The sequence below is a fragment of the Scaptodrosophila lebanonensis genome, unplaced genomic scaffold (assembly GCF_003285725.1).
Source record: "Scaptodrosophila lebanonensis strain 11010-0011.00,11010-0021.00 unplaced genomic scaffold, SlebRS2 tig00000096-arrow-pilon, whole genome shotgun sequence".
NCBI classification, from domain to species: domain Eukaryota; kingdom Metazoa; phylum Arthropoda; class Insecta; order Diptera; family Drosophilidae; genus Scaptodrosophila; species Scaptodrosophila lebanonensis.
In genome coordinates this window covers 3,261,913-3,283,664 of record NW_022060567.1, presented here as the reverse complement: position 1 = coordinate 3,283,664, position 21,752 = coordinate 3,261,913, and the positions used below count along the sequence as shown (strand labels likewise).

Below are 21,752 nucleotides of genomic sequence, written 5' to 3'. Positions count from 1 at the left end.
AGCTTTTGCTGTTTTATAAAAACGGGACATTTTTTGTCTGTAGGTGAGTGCGTGTTGTTCTCAATGTTATGCTCAGAGCAATTAATGACGTCAGATTCAGGGTCTAAGTGAGAGCTTTCGCCACAGTTGTAGCAGTTCCGTTGATTGCTGCAGAATTTTTGTGTATGCCCAAAGCGTAGACATTTAATACATTTCATTGGAAGCGGTATGTATTGTCGGACTGGAGTTCTCTCATAGCCGATCATTATATAGTCAGGGATCGTTAAAGATGCAAACGTCACGATTATGAGACCTGTCTCTTTTAGATTGCCTTCTATTATTTTTTGTATTTTGCGTATTTCGGTGACATGTTGGTTTTGAAGCAATTTTACTATTTCGGTGTCTGGAATGCCACGCAATGCATTTGAATAAATTACACCCTTTGTGTAGTTAAGTGAAGTATGAACATTCACTGTAACATTTATTGTGCTCGAGAAAGCTTTAAGCTTAAGGAGCTTGATGGCTTGTGTGTTGTTTTTGGTTTTAACTAGAAGAGTTCCGTTACGCGTTTTTTTGCAGAAGTCGACTTCAGAGCCGCAGGTATAGTCGATTTGTTTTTTTATAAGAAATGGTGAAACATTTGATAAATCTTCATTGGCGTCACTTCTTATTATGTTAGTAAATTTAGGGCCGGGTGTATTTAACAATAAGGCATTGCTGGTGCCCCTGTCAGGAGGATCCTCCATTGTCGTATTAAGTTTATAGGCCTTTACTTCTATTGAATTTGTTTTATTTTAGTTTCTTGTACACTTATTTGTATTACTTTTGTTTTAACTAACCACTTATTGTATTTTTTAAACGGTTAAATCAAAAGAACAGTTAAAAATTTGCTTGTGAGAGAAAAAACCACAAAAGAGCAAAGTTCACTAGCACGAATTGCAATGATCCGCAAAGACGTCTGATTACCAAGAGAGTCAAACTTGAACTGAATCTCTAGCTTATATTCAAGGAATTAACTTTAAGAGTGCAATATTTTAATTTTTCGTTTCATATTAGGCGCGTCTTATCAATATTTCTAATATTACGGGTTCGTCTGATGGATGTCTGTAAAACTACCTACAGTATTAAGCAGGGACTGTAATCATTATAACTGCTATTAAAAAAATTACAAAATAATGATTGTTTTTATATATATATTAGGTTTGTATATTAGGTTTGTGCAAAGTATGTAACATGCAGAAGGAAGCATCTCCGACCCCATAAAGTATATATATTCTGAATCAGCATGACGAGAGAAAACGATCTAGACATGTCCGTCCGTCTGTCCGTCTGAATGAACGCAAGGATCTCAGAAACTATAAGAGCTGGAACAACCAAAGTTGGTATCCAGATTCTCCTAGGTCCGAGAAAGGACCTTGCTCGACTGTAGCGTTCTCTCTTGTTTAATTTTATTCATTTGCTCACAATTTAATGATTAATTTTGAGTTTTACTTTAATTATTAACCAAGAATGAATGCTCAAATATGAGCAAAAAAATAAAACTTATAAAATACTGATTATTCTTTGAGTTTAATTTTTTTTTATTAAAAATAAAACTCAAAGTGAAGATTTGTCTATTTCATAAGGATTAAGAACAAAATTAGGATATCAGTGAGTCAAGGCGAACAGTTTTAATTAATTAATTTTTAATTTATTTGTTATTTAATTTTAATTTACAAAAAACTTCATTTTTTTTTAAATTTTATTATTATTTCATTAAATATTAATTTTAACCATTAACTGTTTAATTTTAAAAAAATTAAGGAAATTGAAACCAAAATGTTAATCGATTTTTCCTCCCTTACTTACATAGGAATTGTTTCTATGCGAGTGTATGCATGTCTATGCGTGTCTATTCGTGTCTGTGTAAGCACGTATGCAGTACAAAGTTCAACCAAAGCAGCGGCAACAACAACAGATGCGGGCAGCGCTTAAGCAGAGAGAACCTATATATGGCTATAACTTTTAATATCGGCATATCATGATGAAATTTTGCATACGTACTCATAATTACTAACTGGAAGTATTTGTCCAATTTGACTCCGAAATTTTCAGAATTACGGGAGTTATGAAAAATCAGTAAATGCGAGGGAGAGGTGGAAGGGAGGGATATTCTGAAATGCAAATTTTCTGCGTATTTATATAAGATCCGGGTTTTCATACTGACAGAAGGACGGATGGACAGATAGACAGACAGGGGTAGATCGACTCGTTTGTCATGCTGATCAAAATTATATATACACTTTATGGGGTCTTCCACGCCTCCTTCTGCCTGTTACACACATTCACATTTGTGAATTAAAAAAAAATGAATGAATTATTTAATTAAAAATTATGGAATAGACAAAACTACAGCTTGAGTTTTATTTATTATCAAGAAAGTAAAACTCAAAAACAATCATTGCATTTTGAGAGAACCAATAAAAATTCAAATTTATAAGTCATGGTGAAAATGCATGGATCCTTAAAAAAGGAAATCTGTAAATTCCTTTTTTTCTTAAAAAAAAAAATTATTATTGGCGGTCCCCGATATTAAGTCTCTTCCTAAAGAGCTGGTATTTATGTTTCCTGATTATACAGTACAGAGTTCTGGGGCCATAAAATAAAATAATAATAACACCAAGCTTACTTATTTTAGCTCCTTTAATTTCCGATTCTTTGTGACAAACAGGCAGACGAACAGACAGTGGGGCATGACTACATAGACTCGTCATACTGATAAATAAGTATATATACTTTGTGGGTTCAGTCACGTCTCCTTCTATGTGTTACATACTCGTACACTAAACTATTATACTTGTATACCCTTTAACACTATGGATAGAAGGGTATACAAAAAGTGACAGACTTGTAGAATGGAACTAGAAAGGATCGATAATTTTATGTTCGGGATCGAAAATGTTTTCAGCCGCATTAACAACCCTTGCAGATGATATACTGGTAGTATGCATCTAAAGGTTTCCTGAACCGGTTCGAAAGGTATGCAACAATTTGAACTTTATTTTGCGTCTATGGCAAGAGATTGTTAGAAATGTATTTAAATTAGGAGTCTCTTGCTCAAAAGCTGGTATGTATTATGCTTCCTGATCATAACCAAAAATCGACTAGGAGTACCTGTGGTCAGAGATACATACTCCAATAAGAAATACAGGAACACTGGGGGCTTATTCCTAAAAAATATTAATGAAGACCAGCATTGCAAAAAGCTTGATGCTGTTATGAAACAAGTAAGGTCCACCAATAGGCTAGGTTAGTCAATAATGGCTCGAGGATACATACATATACATACACATAAATTGTTACATTAAAAAATATAGAAATAATAAAAATAAAAGTCACAAATAAACATATAAATCTCATTTCAAAACTGATTACATTGATGCCTTTTTATAGTACAAGTAAATTCTAAAAGTTGTGAAACTAAATTACTTAATTCTTAAAAGTATTATATTTAACAACTGTTTCTCTTGCTAATGATATTAAAAACAAATTCATAATCTGAAAAAACGAATCTATAAGAAATACAAAATAAGAAATATTCGATCAATAATTTTTAAAATAATTTGTCAATAAAGAAATAAATCTAATATAAAATATACCTGTACTGGTATACAAGGAGCGTTCGAAAGTAAACAGGACTTTTTGAATCTAGCGCCCCCTGGTGGCGCTATTTATATGTCGACTGGTGCGTTAGAATCTGCTATCTTTATCGATTGTCCAGTGATTTCACTAGACTGAAGCTATAGCGTTTTAAGTTTCACTATGTTTGTGTTATCGGTGCGAAAATGAGCTTCGAACAAAGAGCCAACATTAAATTTTGTTTTAAAATTGGTAAAACTTATACCGAAACGTTTCAATTGATGCAACAAGTTTATGGCGATGATTGCCTATCCCGTAGCAGAGTGCACGAGTGGTTTCAACGGTTTCAAGGTGGTCGTGAGGACATTAATCACGATCAACATGTGGACCAATCAAAATTCGTGATCACCGAAAATTTCTGAGAATCGTCTCATCGATCGTGACCGATTATTTGACCAAAAATCACATTTTAACCATTAACCACTCGCCGTATTCACCTGATATGGCACCGTGCGGCTTCTACCTTTTCGGAAAAATGCATTTGCCCATGAAAGGAAAGCGTTATGCAGACGAAGAGGCCATTCAAAAGGCTTGCGGCATACTGGCGGCCATACCGGCCAACGAGCTAAAACACTCGTTCGACATGCTTTTGGATCGTGCAAAAAGCTGCATTGAAGCAGAAGGAGACTATTTTGAATTAAAAAAACGATGTTGCCGAAAACCAGTTGTTCTTTTTTTTTTTAAAAAAAAGTCCTGTTCTGGAACACACCTTGTAAATTAAACTTGTATAAAACATACTTACAAAAAATTTACAATAAATCCATATATAAATCCATATATATCCATATATATATTAAAAGATTAAAAATAATTAATTTCTAATTTATTTTCAGTTCCTAAGACATTTTATGGCGGAATCAAAAATGAAAACAAGTTAAGTTCCATCTGAATCGGAGCGTTCCCCTTAAAGTAGATTTGCGGCCTTAATCTAGTTAGTCTGAAACCTGAAGAAGAGGCTGTTCCATCGCCCTCAAAATAAATATAAACATCACAAATTTTCTCCCTACCGATGCCAACAAGTCCAAAAGTAATGGCATAATCTCAAAGCTTCGTATTATGTTACAAATTCTTAATTCAAAATAAAAGGCTTAATAAATTGTTAAAGTTTTTCTAAAGCCAATGTCTTGTTTCGCCTAATATTATATTTAGTTTTTCTACTGAAAATCGTTAATTGTGTTCTGTGCAGCCACAATTATGCTGACAAATGAATAAACAATACAAGTATCCCCAAAAAGATAACAATAGGTACATAAATTTATATACGATCAGTACGACGAAACAAAACGATAGATGTATGTCGATCCGTACGAACAACAAGAGCTTTTGAACTCCAGCAGTTCGGAACATGAAATATAGTATATACACTTGTCTGATCTATATGTGGAGCAAGTTAACTAAAAACCCTTTAAAGCGTCAGTTTTATATATATAGCTGCCATAGCAGTAGATCGGTGCAAAATTCAGATGGGCAACATTTTTCGAGTGTAGTTGTTGTGGCTCCACAAACCAAGCCAACAGGACAACTACTCGATGGCGACGAGGATGAGCATGAGGATGATGATGACGTGTAAAAGGTCAGCAAACGGCGGCACGTAGCAAACAAATGAACTGCAACACACTGCCGCGTAGTCGTGACATCCTGTTCCGTGTCCTTTTCTACTGTTGTTGTCCTTAATGTTGCTGTTGTTGCAGTTGTCGCAATTATTTTTTGTTTCGGAGAGGAATTTTTTGCGCAAGCGCCGCTGACAACACTGACAACACACAAGCCGAACACCAATTCCCTTCGCATTCGCATTCACATTCATTCACTAAAATGCCAAGCAAGCAGTGCTCTCGACTACGCGAAGCCTTATTGCCGTCGGTCGTCCTTGCGTCCTCGTCGTTTTCATATATGAGCAGCTGAAATTTCGACTCTGGCTCACTCGTGCAGCGCACATTGGCCAAGCCACAGCACACGGCCCATAACGGTTCCTGCTAACGAAACCGGAATCCTTCAGCCATCAACGTTGAACGTTCGTGACGAGCCGCGACCAAACAAGCCGAATCGTATTTACCATTTTAGCCGGTCTGAGTGTCGAGTTGAAGTCCTTCAGTCCTTCAGTGGTTGTCCAAGCGGCTTTCTGTGCACTTCGCCGAAAAAGCACGCGCGTTGCCTTTCGAATCACACATTCCTACTCTAAGAACAAAAAGTGCGAAAGGATTTTGGGTCGGAAATGCTAAAAATTCTAATGGCACGCTAAATCACATTATAAAGAAAATTATATGGTGGAAAAAAATTTAAAAAAAAAGAAGAATAAGTAAATTCGTATTTAAATAGCGAAAGGCTTAAACAGGGGCAAATCGGGCGCCTATTTTTTTTCTTGTGTTATTTTTGTTGTGGTTTATCGTGGTACCATTATTATTGTGTTAGTGCGCTTGTTGTTGTAACTGGGCTGCGTGTCTTATGCACGTTCGGGGACTTTGCGGCCCGCGCAAATCACAAACGCAAACGCAAGCAAAGTACAGCAATCATATCAGTGAGTGCTGAGTGTGTGTTTGAGTGTGTCTATGTGTGCGTGCGCCCGAGTGCGTAACTGTGTCCGTGTCTGTGTGCGTGTCTGTTTGTGTTTGTGCTTGTGAGTATGGCAAACACACGGCAATTCATTTGAAATAACACCAACGCCAAAGCAGCGCCAGCAACAATAAAAAAAATAAGACCGACATACTCGTACGTGGCCGCCATTTACGTTTCCCTTTGTCGCGCCGCAAACAACAACAACAACAACAGCAACAAAAACAACACACTCACGCATACTTACGTACATATATACTCGTATATACCGTGTAATTATTTAAGAAGCAGCCGCGCTCAACGGCGGCCATTGTGGCCGGCCACAACATGAGCTACGACAACAACGGCCATAGCTCCTCCACCACCACCAACAACAACAACAAATACAGCAGCAGCAGCAGCAACAGTACCAACAACAAGAAGCAGCAGCTGCTTCTTCTTTTTCTACTGTCACTGTCACTGTCGCTGCTCAGCGCCCATGTTGATGCCAGCAGCGGAAATGACGCTATTTCCGTTGCAACGCAGGACGCACGCACGCTGATGAAACGCGATGTGTCAGCGACCGACAACAACAACAACAATAGCAACAGCAAAAAGCGCGATCAGGAAGATGTGAACGGGGACGAGCACGAGAACGCGGATGATGACGATGACGATGATGATGATGATGAAGCTGTTGTTGGGGAGGAAGCGAATCCGCAGTCACATCAGCGACAGCTCAAGCATTTCAAAGATTTTGATTTTACCGCCTATGACAATGGTAAGTGGAAAGGGTCCTTACAGCAACCCAACACACAACTGTCCCTAAAAAAAACCACACACATACTAATTCATCCGAACTGCTGCTTATAATACTTGATATATGCAGACACCCATACATACTCGTAAGCTGAAACAGGCGTTTAAAAATTTATATAAACCGCTTCCAAAGCAATTAAAGCATAATCCGTTAAAAAATTCAATTAAGAAATTACGTACAGCATTTGTGCGAGTACTCGTATTTAATAAATCCAACGAGGATAAAAAAAATCAAATTGATTTCGACGTGCAGTATATTTAATTAAGGTTTATCTATTCCAGCGCTACAATCAACTTTTTAAGTTTATCGTCACAGAACATGTTGGGGCTGTATTGCTTGGGAAAAGCATTTGCATTTTGAGTGGACATTTTGAGTATTTTTGAAATCCGACACACAAATAGTAAAAGAAATTAGCAGTCACGTAATGTAAGAAATAAAAACCACACACGAATTTATTGAACCCTCAGCACATTTTGTTGGCTTGCCTTTATCTGCCCGAGTACTTCTCTCGTATCTAAATTACTCTTCAGAGTGCAATTATTTTTTTGCCCGCATGTGAAAAGATAAATTTATCTTCATTTTGAGGAATTCGGATATAATTCTGAAACAAACCAAATTCATTAAGCCCCACTTTTATGGGCTGAAATGAAAAACTCTTTTAGAGTGAAACCTTTGAGAGGTGAAATAGCCTTTTGATGGCAGATTTGTGGAGGATTATCCGGCAAGAGCGTTAATCGCCTGAAGGACTTAACACAGTGGGCGAAGAGAGGAATTAAAGGAAAGGGTCTTCGTGACTTCCTATATCCTATCCTATACAACGGAAGTGTTAAGGACTTCTCCCTTATACCCGACCTACTTAATTGTTATATCTGTTTGTGTATGCATATATTAGACAAGTTTTAAATATGGTTCTACCATTATAACAAAAACTATAAAAATGTTTTATGTCCAAAAGCTATATCTAAATAATATCGTTTATATGACTGCTATATGATTTATTATTCGAGAATGTAATATGTGTTCGTCAAAAAGATGCCTCAAAGTTGACTTTTCCTATATAGTACAACGGAAGTGTTAAGGACTTCTCCCTTATACCCGACCTACTTAATTGTTATAAACGTTTGTGTATGCATATATTAAACAAGTTTTAAATATGGTTCTACCATTATAACCAAAACTATAAAAATATTTTATGTGCAAAAGCTATCTCTAAATCATATCCTTTGTATATTGCATTATTCGAGAATGTAATATATGTTCGTCAAAAAGATGTCTCAAAGTTTTAACAAGCTTTGGAGATGTTGTGTTGTATGGATCTATTTCGCCATGAACATAAAATATGCTCTACCATTGCGGATATGGATATTACAAGCTTATAGACAGAAAGCATAACCAAGGTAAAAAGTCCTATCAGAATGCAGAACATTTTATAACTCTATTTTAAAACACCAATTTAGATATATGTTGTGCCTAGAGTCAAGCTACTTTTGGTGATTTTTAGTCCTAAAACTAAATTTTGGGAAATTGCAGCTGTAGGTCTTAGAAAATATCAATCAACGTACTATTAACAACTGCTGTCATTTTTGCACAAAATCTGTTCCGAGCTACATTAAAAAGCACCTTTTCATTTCATATCAAGATCAGATCAATCATAAATTAAAAGTTTTGATTATACTTATAAAGATAAAAAATTCCATTGTTGGTTTCGAAATAAAAGAAAGAAGAAACATTGTAGGTGAACTGATTTGTAGCTTAACTCTATGCAAGTCACTATATTTTTCACGAAACATTGGCAGTCATTTTGTAGCTGAAAAGAACAGCATTTACAAATTTATCTAGGACGCTAGCAACAATTGACTTCTTGATATTAAATCCTTATTAGTTTTTACATTTGTTTACAAAATAAACAAATATAGTATTCATGACTATATAAATGCCAATTTGTACAAGTAATTACATACGAGTATAGTATTTTATAATTTATTCTGGGCAGATCCAGAATCAAGTTCTTTTAAAAGTCGGAGATTTCAGAAATTAAACCGAAATTGGTCAAGACTCAAGATTCGGACAAATTAGAAGCAAAGAATAGAACATTAATAACTTATCTGATATTTAACAAACAAATAAATGTAACAATAAAAGTGCGCCAAAGATGTGACATGAAACGGTTGCAATTGATTGATTTTATTGATAAATAGTATGTAGGTAATTAAAAATTATATTCAAGCACTTGTTTCTGATTTTATGTTAAAAAAGAACAATAAAAATGCACTTATCTGTACAGATGGCGTACTTTACTTTTCATTTCCCAAGAATCGAGAATTGAAGCCAAAACCGTAAACATCAAATCTAATTATGCTTTGACAAATTGGTTTTGTTGTTGTTGTTGTTGGAAGGGATGTGGCACTATTCTGTTACATATCTGATGCAATGACATAATACAAACATTTTATCTCTTATATTTTTAATAGGGAATAGTATTTATTAAACGGTTTGCTTTAGACAAACTGTCATTGTAGCAGATTGGCAAATAATATATAATAGTATAAAAATAACAAAAACAATGCTGATCACCCTCTGGTGGCTGTATTTTCCTTTTGTAACGACTAAATGCAATTTAAATGTCGTTTAGGTTTGACTGCTTTCTTGTTAGTATTCTCCCTCTGATTTCTCCCTTCTCCATCTCGCTGTCTCTCTGTCTGTTTGTCTGTATTTGCTGGGCTCTTTCCGGCTTTACAGAAGTCAATGCATATGCACAGGAACATGCTATATACATACGAGTACACAACCCAACGCACACGCATGAATGGATTCTATGGACATGGCATAACTAACATTTATTTATAACACTTGCAACTGCAAAATGTAATTCTGTCGAAATTCCACACACACACACGCACACACAGTCACTCGTAGGGATGGTAGGACAAGGAATTACAAGGCCTGCTCCCCTTCGATTTGTTTGCAATACATTTTTGCCTGCCAATATGCTTAGCTCTTTAAACGCCGTCAGATTTCCATTTGTATGCGTGTCCGTTTCGGCATCCGTGCGCGTGTCTGTTTGTTTGCTTAAAAGCAATTAAATTTGAAAACACTTTATACACACGCACACACACTCACAAATGCATATGCATATTTATTTATTTATGCAGATAGACGACAACTGCAACAGTTATACAAAATTGATAATAATGCGATAATTGCACTTGCAGTTGTCACTGCGGCAACAACATTTAATACTTGCCACTTATGCCACGCACATATACACACACATACACATATACACACACACACATACGCACATTGCCACACCACCGAAATATTTGAGTGACAGATTTGGGTTTGTCCTGTTTACATTAAACCATCGAGCATTTGTTTTCGCCGCCAGTTTCGATGCAATTTTTGACATTGCCGCAGATAATAATGCGCATTATGCACATTATGGATTTGAAACAACTATGTCGGGCATTTGTAGTTCCTGCCAAATCGGCCAGTGGAACGAATCCTTCATGAAAACGCGCCATAAAATCGCACCAGCTTTCAAGCATGAATTTAATTGTTGTAGCACTTTTAAGGCAAGAAGTAGTGCTTTTTTAAACGACTTCAAAATAAGAGGAGGTTATCAATTCGTCTGTACTTTTTTTTAATAAATTAAAGTTACGACTCAATTTTCGAAAGCTTGTATTTTTACAATTAATAGACGCATATTGGATCATATTTTAAGACGGCTTTACAGCTGATGTACAATGGCTCTCAATTCATTTCCTTGGCAACTTAGCGTAACTCAAAAGAGTGTTAGACTCCAAGGACGACATACTATACTTTGCTAGTGAATTACAAAGTTGAAACAGAGTCCAAACAAGTTTGTTCCATGGCTTATGAGTTCGCTGCCGAATCACATAACTGTCATCGAAATCTCAGAGTTACCAGAAAATCCTATATATGAGTAATAAAAATAAGATAAACTAATTAGTTGAATTGAGTTATATGTCCAATTGTTGCACAAAAGTAACAGGAATAGATCGTTCATAGGTATAACCATTGAAAGCAAAGTTGAACTAAGATTAGTTTTTTGAAGTCATTTAGAAACCAATGCACTTTGCATTTTATACGTGAAGCGGAACCCGAACCATACTTAAGTCTTATTTGAAATTAAATAAAAAGCGTAAAACTATAAAGATATGTAATAACTTTTAATATAATTATTGAACGCAATTACGAAAGTTTTTGTTAATTACTCTTTGTATGTATTTTGTATTCGCGTGCTGATCGAACGTACACATAACTTATATTATTTATTTTCATTAGTTTCTAGTTGTTTATATGTTTTTTTATACCTTTTCATGCAGTTACACTTTTTTAAGATCGAATAATAGGCACATTCACTTTTTTGTTTCTTAAAGTACCATAAGCAACTGGAATTTCAGTCAATTTTGAAAACCAAAAATACTTCCTTAGGCAGCACTATTTTGAATGTACACTAATTATGATTATTTAAAAACTGTTTAGAGGTACAAAGGATTGAATTGCCTGTATTTAACATTAGTTGTGAATCACTTTTCTTTAAAGAGAATGAAAATCTAAAGAAAGTACAGCACACTTTTAGGAGCTTAGCTGCATTGAATTGTTCTCCAATAAAACACACTTTCTGCAGAAATTAGAGTACAACAGTCGAGACAAATGCTGTAATTTATTAATTTAATTTATTAAGAATATAAGACTACTATAAAATACATGCATATGTACATACAAAAGTAGCGAAGCTAAAGTAAATCCGTTTCATGATTTGGAAAAATAGAAAAAGAGATGAAATAGAATGCTGGAGCATGAGAATTCAAAACTTATATACTTATAAACGTACATTCATATAAATTCAAAACCTATATACATACATAAGTCCCGTAAAAATCAATTGGCTTTGGCTCTCAAATTCGGTACTTAATATAAGAAGTACGAGTAGTATAGAAAAATGAATTCAATCCCGGCCAGTTGGATGATGTGTTTGCTACACTACTCGTATTTGTATACATTTTAAAGCTCACTACAATACGATTATGAAGTATAAGCCGTTGAAAATATATTTTAAGCACATACAAACACACACACCTACATACAAGTGTGCATACTCGTACACACTCGTGTGTGTGTGTGTATATTTTAAAGGACCGACCACTTGTTGCTTCCTTCTCTTCTCTCTGGTATTTGTTATTGCTCGTACTCCACAAACGGCTTCGAGCGCCTACGGGCCTTAAACTTGTTTATTTGTTAATGTAGGTGACTGCCAAATAATTGCTGTAGCTGTGGCTGTGGCAGTGGTGGTGGTGGTGGTGATGGTGGTGGCTGTGGCGGTGTCAGTGGCGCTGGCTGTTGTTCATGTTGGGAATGGAATGTGGCTTTACGTGTTACTGCAATTGTCGGCTCGTTGCACATCCGTTGGCAATAAATATCAGAATATACTATACTTGTACGTATAGTATGCATTGGTGTATTTGACATTTAAACGAAAATGATAGCATCACACAATTGTTCAGATATGGTCAGAGGGTCAAGCAATAAAGCGAGAGGCCAAGGCACATGCAGGTGCATTGTTTGTTTGGAGCCATTGTTTGCACACATACACACACACACACAAGCACACAAAAATGCCTATGTATGTATATGCATATATATACTTATATGTTGGTGTGTTTATTTGTATGTGTGGTGTCGCAGCCGCTTTGCTTATTTATAAGCCGCGACCGAAACAATAAAACGACAAGCCACGTTGACACCTACGCACACACATATGCATACATACATACACACACACACACACACATACATATAGTCACACACTGAGAACTCAAACAACCCGCAGCTATGGTTGCACAGACAGCAATATACATACAAACATATACAATCCCATCTATAAGGCTGTCCATAAGCCGTGTGTTAGCCATGTTGTTGTTGTTATTGTTGGTGCTGCTGCTGTGTTTTATGCCGTTTTATTTGTTTGTTATTGCTATTGTTGTCGTGTTTTGCGTCACTGAACTATGGGAAATAGAACGGATTTTTGTCCACACTCTAAGCTGAAATTTTGAAAATATATCGATATAGTACCACCAGCTATATGTCAGCTATATGCAAACAATCTCCACAAAGGAATCCAAGGAGTCAAGGAGAGATTTGAAAAAATTTCATGAGTTTTCAATATTTTGATCATTTATTGATACATTTTGTTCCATTTATTTTGCTGATAATATGCTTAGCGAACCCCTTAATCTATATAAGGTACCATCTTATTACTTAACTAATTTATTTATTTATAAATTTTTAAATCGACATTTTAAGAATACTTTTGCTTAAGATCATAATAATTAAAGTTATACAGAAAACAGAAATGGAAGAAATGTTTGTTTATTTACAGCGAGAAAAATTTTAAAATTATTTTCAATTTCTAATCAGTAATCAGAAAAACGCTTCGATATTTAATCGACCACGCTCTAAAGGAAAACCATGTCCGCCATATTGAATCTGCCATTTTTAAAATCGAACTGGAAAGCTTTAGTTCATATATTGATTTAATGCAGTTTCAAATTTGTTTTTGGTTTAGAAATCGGTGTGATATCCCATAGTGCCACTCCCACTGCTTGTTGCTTAATGCCTCTGTCTTTTCTGTCTATATTTTCTTCTTGCTGTGTCCTCCTCCCTACTCTCTCTTTCTCTGCTCTAGATTATTGCAATTGTTTGCTAAGCGCCGTTGCTGCTGTTGCTGTTTTTGTCCATAAGCAGATAATCAAAAGTAAATAAAAACATTTTTCTTGTTTGCACGGCCGCCAACGGCTTTTTTGCTCTGGCCTGCCTTCTCTCTTTGTCTGAATGTCTTTTTCTGCATCTGTTCTGTGCTTCCAAAGCTCTCCCCCGTTCCCATGTGTGTATGTATTATAAAGGATGCGCAGGAACACAAATATTGATGCCATTTGACACACCAATTTGCTACTCCAAAGAGGTCTTTTGATATTTATGTTTTTGTAGTATTACCAACCAAGTTATTGGTCAGGCCTACGTGGCCAGAAAAACCTGGCCAGAACCTGGCACCGTGACGGTTTTGTGAAATCGTAGTGAAAAAATTAAAAAAAAAACCATCACTTATTAGTGATTTGCGATCTAAACTATATAGTACAAATGGATTAAAAAAAATTACAGCTATGGAGGGGTCACCTTATCAACATATTTTTCTTGATTAAAAAAAAAATTCCATAATTTGAAATTATAATAATTTTCCTTTTTAAAATGACTGTTTTTAAATATTTAAGGAAATTATAAAAAAAAAAATGATCAGATCTGTTATCTGATCAAATTCAAAAAATTCTATTCTATTCTATTTCTATGCCGATACACTTGTGTTTTTGGCGTTAATTTTCTAGATGGGCCCTCCATTACAATTAATTAGTCTTAATATGCGATCTGATACTGTATTAACCACGTTTTAAAGAAGTTCACTTCACTTCCAATTTGGCCCACTTTGCTGCTTTTAAGTGTCTTTCAGCTTTTGTTTGAGAGGCAAAGAATTTATTCTGCTTTTATCACGATTTTGTACCAATGGTGGGCGACCAGAGCGTTGTTTTTTCAGTGGTGTTCGGGGTCTTTCAAAAACTTTTGTATAGTTAAAAGGATGTTTGGATCTGGGCGGATACGCCCATATGTAGTGACCCTATAATGTTGATCCCATATAAGTATGTACCTGAAGCATGGTCAACCGCGTTTTCTTCCAAATAAATATAAAATATACGACGAGGTACACAAGCAAAGAGTCATTCAGTGAACACTTGATGACCCCGTGGTGGCGTAAGCAGCGATGCACAAGCCGCAAGTTGGTGGCAAAGTCACGCACTGGCGACGACAGCGCTGCTCCAACAGACAAGTGTGTGGTTGCTGCTCTTGGCATGGCCTACAATATACCGACCTACGGCGCACCACCGATTCCCAAGCTGATGGCCGGTGGCCGGTGGCCGGTGGCCGCAGGACGACTTTAAATTCCTTTGATTCAGGCACATTTAATCGAATTTTGTACAGCTGCATATTTTCACATAAGCACAAATGTATTTCTTCGACTGAATGATTAGCCCTCTTAACGGTCTTATTTAAGTACTTAAGTTTATTTTCGGACAGGTTCGCACTCATGCATTATTTAAATCTCACTTTATTGAGACTCAGAGCAATGCTAGAACTTGTGCAAAATTTAGGACTAGAATTAGAAATTAAAACTAGGTGACTTTATTTTAAAGGTTATCCCCTATTCACATACGAAATGTTAGTGGCTGAGGTGTGCATTCCAAATAAAACTCTCTAACTTATGTATTTATATAGGTTGTGTGCGTAAATATAACTTTTATTTACAGTCACAAAACTGCAATTAATTCTTATTATTGGGCTTTTGCTCAAAATCGAAGCGTGACTTCCCAATGCCTTCATACTATGCTGGTTAGTATAGTGTGCTCAGTCTTTCTCCCCGCTCCATACCCAGTGGGCCTAACTCATTTTCTTACTTGCACATTCCGCGGCTCAATGACAAAGCACGAGTACATTTCTCTGGCTGAGCCCATTAAAAATTAACCACTAAAACAAAACGGCTTTCGGCATTTTATGAATATTTTGCAAGTTAATTACCAAAAACACGTTTAAGTACTTTAATAATTAACCGGAGGGTGTTGGCTGAAGGCGCAGGCAAAACTTTTGAAACAACTGAGCAATGCTCTGTGCATGTCAGCGAGTCTCCAATACATACTCGTACATACGTATAGAAATATATACACCCACACAAATGCGTATTTGCTATAAAAGATACAATTGTGTATCTATGGATATTGTTTTAAACTCACGTCTTTCATTGGCATTGTTATTGCGATTATAATTATCGTTATTATTATGCAGATAATTTGAAATGAACTCGGAGCATTTGTGCATTTAATTAACTTATGAAACATTTTGATTCGAGCAATTAGCTAAATAATGACATTTAACAATCAGCAGGCATTTGAAGAGCGTTAAATAAGGCTCGCACCACACCCAAATACACACACACTCCCACACAGGCATCAAAATTCGGTTTAATTAAGTGGCAAAAAGTGAAAGTGTGGCGATGGCTGTAGGTGTGGGCTTTGTGTAAGAGTATGTGGAAATTGTCAGGGCCTCGGTCATTAAGCTAAAAAGTATCGCATTACGTTCAACCTCAGCAAGAGTTCAGTAAAAATTAGAAGAGCATATGCAATTACATGTTTCGTTGTGTTCTGAAAAAAATTGAGTCCCTTGGCAGAGGTTTGCATGTTGGAAAACAAATTAAAATTATGTATTGTAGGTTCTGACCGCTTTTGTTTAGTATTATATTTCGCGTCGTGCGTTTTTCGAACTCACATTTCTCCACAATTGGCTAAGCCGAGAAAAATATTTGAAAATAAAATCTCTAACACGCTGAGAGACAATTGTATATTTTGCAATTAATTATTTAATTTCTTAAAGACAAGCATGTTTGTCGATGTACCATAAAAACAATAAAAATAAAACTTAAAGCCCTTACAATTATATCTCATAAAGTACACGAAGACTTTCATTTGCCTGGGGTCACAGCTCAAGGAAATCAGATACAATATTTAACCTATCAAGTAAAACTTCTTTAGAATAGAAAAATAAACAAAAAAGAGACTACTAAAATTTCGTTCAATTGATTAAATAAATAAAAGCGAAGTGCCAAACAACAGGATCATGAAACAATTTATTAAATATTCCTAGACAACCTCAGGCCAATATGAGAAGCTTTATAAGGCAGCCCAGCCAGAGGTTGCGGTAAAGGGATACTTTTACTGAAGGGGGGGAAAGATCGATTAAAAGTAGGTGTACAAATGTATTGCGGTTTATACAGAGCTCCCGAAAAACGTTGTGGAAAGCATAATAAAGTTGTAGCCGAAAATTAGGATCCCAGCTTAGACCACAAAGAGAAGTACATGATACTTGTACAAATCTAAAATGAACATGCATTTCAAGCAGCTGATAATAAAGTAAAATATGCACCACAGCTGTACGCGGGTAATTCGAATATGGGGAAAATACAGATCTCTAAAGATTGTGCAACGTAGAAGTAAGTTTTCCCTCAAATTGTTTATGCCTCTTTGGTTGGATGTTTGACTTACAAAAACTACTGAGGAATATGGAAAAAAAAGGACTGCTTCCACTTAAAAAAAAATCGATTTAAAAACTAGCCACACATGTCAATATTAATAGTGATATAAAGAAGAGGAATCAGTTTTTGAAATCTGATAAAATATCCTTTACGAAAGCATCTGCGTGTGAAGAATCTGAGCAATTAAATCTTGAATAGGAAAGCAATATTTCAACTGTAAAATGATATGTACATATCTGCAAGCTCTGGTAGAGATCTAGAGACAACTGTCCTAATCCCATCATTAATAAATACCGGATGAAGAAATCTAATTAGGATGCTTTTTTACTTGTAGGCAAAGACTCCTCTGATAGAAGTAATATAAAGCACATACCCTTGAATAGCAGAAGAAGGTGAAATATAGGAGCAGGTGAAAAACACCAAAAATACTACTACTGTCCATCTTTAAAGCTTCAATTCAATACAACTACGGCCTCCAATGGCTAACAAGACTCGGACTTTAACAATGCACATCTAGGCATCCTAAATTTAATCTATAGCCGTCAACCTCTGCTGTAACGACACCCTTTGACGGCAATTAGGGCGTCGTGACAAAATTATGGAATATTAAAAGAATATATGTATACAGTTTCGTCATTAGGGACCCCCAGTGGCTTAAATAGGGTTTTTATTTGTCTTTTAACACAAGTTTGTGGAGCCTAGCATTTCACTTATCATAGTGACCGTGTTACCGAGTCATCCGGTCTGTCAATTACAAAAGGTATTCTTATGACAGTCGGTCTATTTGTAAGTATTTCTGTCTGCCTTTGGGTCTGGTTGTGTGCATCTGTCTTGCCATTTGATTGTCTGCCTGCCCATCTGTCTCTCTGTCTCTGCGTGGCTTATTAGATTGTTCGCATAATAATAGCTTATTTATGTCATGTGCGGCTGGCACATTACTAACCCGCTTCCCATCTCTCTCCAGCTCGTGTTCGTGCATGTCACAGTAATCGAGTGTGAAGTGTGCCCAAGTGGCCATGGGTCACTTCTGCATGGCCACACTGTAATTATTAATTATATACATACATACTAAGTATATGTCCATTTGTGAGCCAACACATGGCCGACAATAAACGGCAGAAGACAACCGAATGTTGCATTGTACGCGTACATATACATATATATGTATACTATAATGCCAATTGCTTCAATGTGTATCTGTGTGAGTGTGCGTGTGTGTGTGTGTGTGGTTTGAGCTGAGCTGCTAATTGCCACAATGCATTGACCATATTATGAACGCACACGTGCACACAGACTTCCTATTTGTCGCTATTATTGTGGCTCGTTGCAAGTCGACTGTGATTTAAGGACTTTAAATTATTGCGGAAAGTGCCCAATTGTCGCAGTTGATCTTTCAACCCCAGTGCAATTGCTATAGCAACCAACTCTAGACGACCACCTCCCACCCATCATCCTTCGGTCCTTCTGCGGCTTAGCTTAGCTGCGCAAATTGCGTGCCTCAGACCTCGCTCGCATCACCATCTTGCAGCTTAAAAGGCAGCAAATTTCATTTTATAGGCGAACATTTGCGCTTTTTTATGCACTCCACGACCGGCCAGATATCCAGACGAACATATACTCGTACAGCCGCATCGCGCACAGTGGAAGAAAATTACAGGCAAAGAAACAAATTCAAAGAAACAAAATCTGAACAATAACAAGAATAATAATTAAAAAATTGTGTGTAAGGACCAGTTGAATTTGAGTTTTTATTTTATTAGATTTCTGGGGGGAACCTATATAATTACTCATCAAAGGAAGAAAAGAATGGCTAGAAAGGGCTCATCGCTTTCGGTTATCGAGCTAGAAAATCGCTAGAATATGGCTGAAAATCCCTATAAATAGCTTAGCACTAGAAAATGGGTAAAAAATCAATTAGAACTTGCAAGAGGAAGGATAGAAAATCAGTTAAAAATCCGCCAGAATATGTCTACAAAGCTCACTAATATGATATAGAAAAACCACTAGAAAATGGTTAGAAAAACAATTATAAGTAGCTGGAGATAGAGCAGAAAATTTCTAGAGAACCCACTAAAATTAAATAGAAAAATCTTCAGAAAATGGCTAGAAGTACCGCTATAATAAACGATGGTTTCCGATCCAGCTTAAATCATTAGGATCGGGCAACCATGTGTTGCGAAATAAGACCAATAGGACAACATAAAATTTGTTTATATTTCAAATCGTACCGTTACCGTTTATATTACAGCTGAGTTTGGATTTAATTTTAAATGAAGTTACGATCGTAATTACAGCTGCTATTTGTACACAATTTAATTCTCTAACAGATGTTTACTTGCTGTTCACTTACCACCTGTTATCTTGTCATCGGTTTCGTCACTAAAAATGTTGCCCATACAGCGTTTAAGGCCCTCACATAAGAAGTTCCACCTCAAAAATGTGTATTTAAATATATAAACATATGGTTGAATTGCTTACAAGCAGCAAGTTCTCCTCTCTTTCGAGTTCAGTTCGCAGCTTAACTTGGAAATTATTGGACCGGAAGTGTAAGAGCTACACCAAAATCCGTTTTTACACGGTCTGTTTTTACACATTTTTTGATTTAACACGGTTTGAAAATTTTAAATTTTATATATGGTTGCACGACTTTATTCCATTTAGCACGATTCAAAATATTATCAATGTATTTTTTAAACGATTTTTTTACACGACTTTTTCTGGAACCAATGTACCGTGTAAAAACAGAATTAGGTGTGATTGAGAAGCTTGACTACAGTTTTTTCTTTATGTGTTTGGATTGCATTTCCATGTATCCTGTCAATCTCAAAAATGAATTTATAAAATTAAAAAAAATATAATGTAAAGAACTGGTAATACATTATATTTTTAACATACAGAAGGAAGCATCTCCGACCCCATAAAGTATATATATTCTTGATCAGCATGACGAGAGAAATCGATCTAGACATGTCCGTCCGTCTGTCCGTCTGTCCGTCCGTCTGTCCGTCCGTCTGGATGAACGCAAGGATCTCAGAAACTATAAAAGCCGGAATAACCAAAGTTGGCATCCAGATTCTCCTAGGTCCGAGAAAGGACGAGTTTATTTTATTTTTTTTAATTTTCCCCCCCTTCCCCCGCTACAGAATTTCGTCAATAGCGTCCACATTTCAAATGCTACCTAAACCAAACTTTGCACACATAATTTATATATAATTGTCTATTGTTGTTCAATTGTTGTTATTCAATTCGGTCAATTTTAAGAAAAGTTATTAGCAAAACAAATTATCGCCAGTACAACCCCCCCAAACTGCAGCAACAAGTTCGCTCTTCTTCTTCCTCTTTTTGCTGCTGCTATGGGCGCATATAACTCAGTGACGCAAGTTTTCCTGGGTACAGGGTATTACACTGTCGGGCTTGCTCGACTGTAGCGTTCTCTCTTGTTAAATTTATTTTAAATTTGGAATTCGGCCAGAAATATGTGTCCACTGTGCATTGCTTGCTTATTTATACAGTCTCCGATTCTTCCTTCGGCTGGCCATTATGGTCATGGCGCATCCTCCCCTTCTTCCTAGATCCATCTCGTCACTCCCACACAGTTCGTTGGCGTTTTTATCGTCATGCCCGAAGCTTTAAATGCATGAAGCATGACTTTTGCTAAAAATGTTTAAATGTCACTGCACTAAACGAGATAATGCAGAAGCTGCAAGCGCCAAACTGCAGCAAAGCAACAGCAACAACAACGGCCATAATAATAACACCGTAGACGGTGGCGTTAAGTGGCAACCTAAAAACTTAGCTTCCTTTTATTTTGCGCCAGCAGCCTTGAACTCTGCTCTGCTCCGTTCTTTGCTTTCATTGTCCTTGCTTGGCTTACAGCTGCACATTGCATTTGAAAAACAATTTTCGCTGGCACAACATTACGTATGATTAATACAAATTGTTTGCGCTTCACATTGACACAGACTTAAGCTTTGGATTTGTGTCCTTTCGTCGTTTGCTTTGTGGCAACAACAACAAAAACAAAGCACTCTGTGGAATTGGCTTGATAAGTAGCTTCTTCGATTAGAATCCCTGGTGTTTTCGATTCGAAATTGCGTTTCATATCAATTGCACAATTTTGTCTTAAAGAGAATGCAACGATTTATTTACCAAAATACATTGAGGAAGTTAATACTGGAAGGACTAATGGAATAATCTGAGAATGGCAAAAAGTTATAGTTATATATACAAAATTTAATGAATCATATATAGTAACAGCACAAGAACTTAATGATTTATGGAAAACACATCAACATTTTCGAAATAATAACCGAATCTAAAGAACATCTGAGCTTGTTGTGGGGCGTACATTCCTATACCCTTATCTCTATAGTCTCTATAGTCATTCCCGAATAAAGGAGTGCCTAAACCAAATTTTTACACAGCACAAGTGCAAATTTGTAGAGCTTCGATAAAATTCGAATGGATTTACCATTGATACTATTTTTTAGTTTGTATGTCTATAACGTGTCTGATCGCATCTTGCTGTGAATCGGGACATATGGCCAATAAAGTTAGCGCAACGTGTCGAAGACAATATTGTACTTTTTG

General features: G+C 36.2%; 1 protein-coding gene across 1 annotated transcript in view; it reads left to right on the top strand.

The window, feature by feature from the left end:
- LOC115627696 overlaps window positions 1–21,752 on the top strand; it is a 101,849-nt gene that overhangs the window by 13,307 nt on the left and 66,790 nt on the right. Inside the window, exon 5 of the mRNA XM_030523438.1 lies at window positions 6,681–6,967. Within this exon, the coding sequence (XP_030379298.1) occupies window positions 6,681–6,967 (287 nt within the window). The remainder of the gene's footprint in view (window positions 1–6,680; window positions 6,968–21,752) is intronic.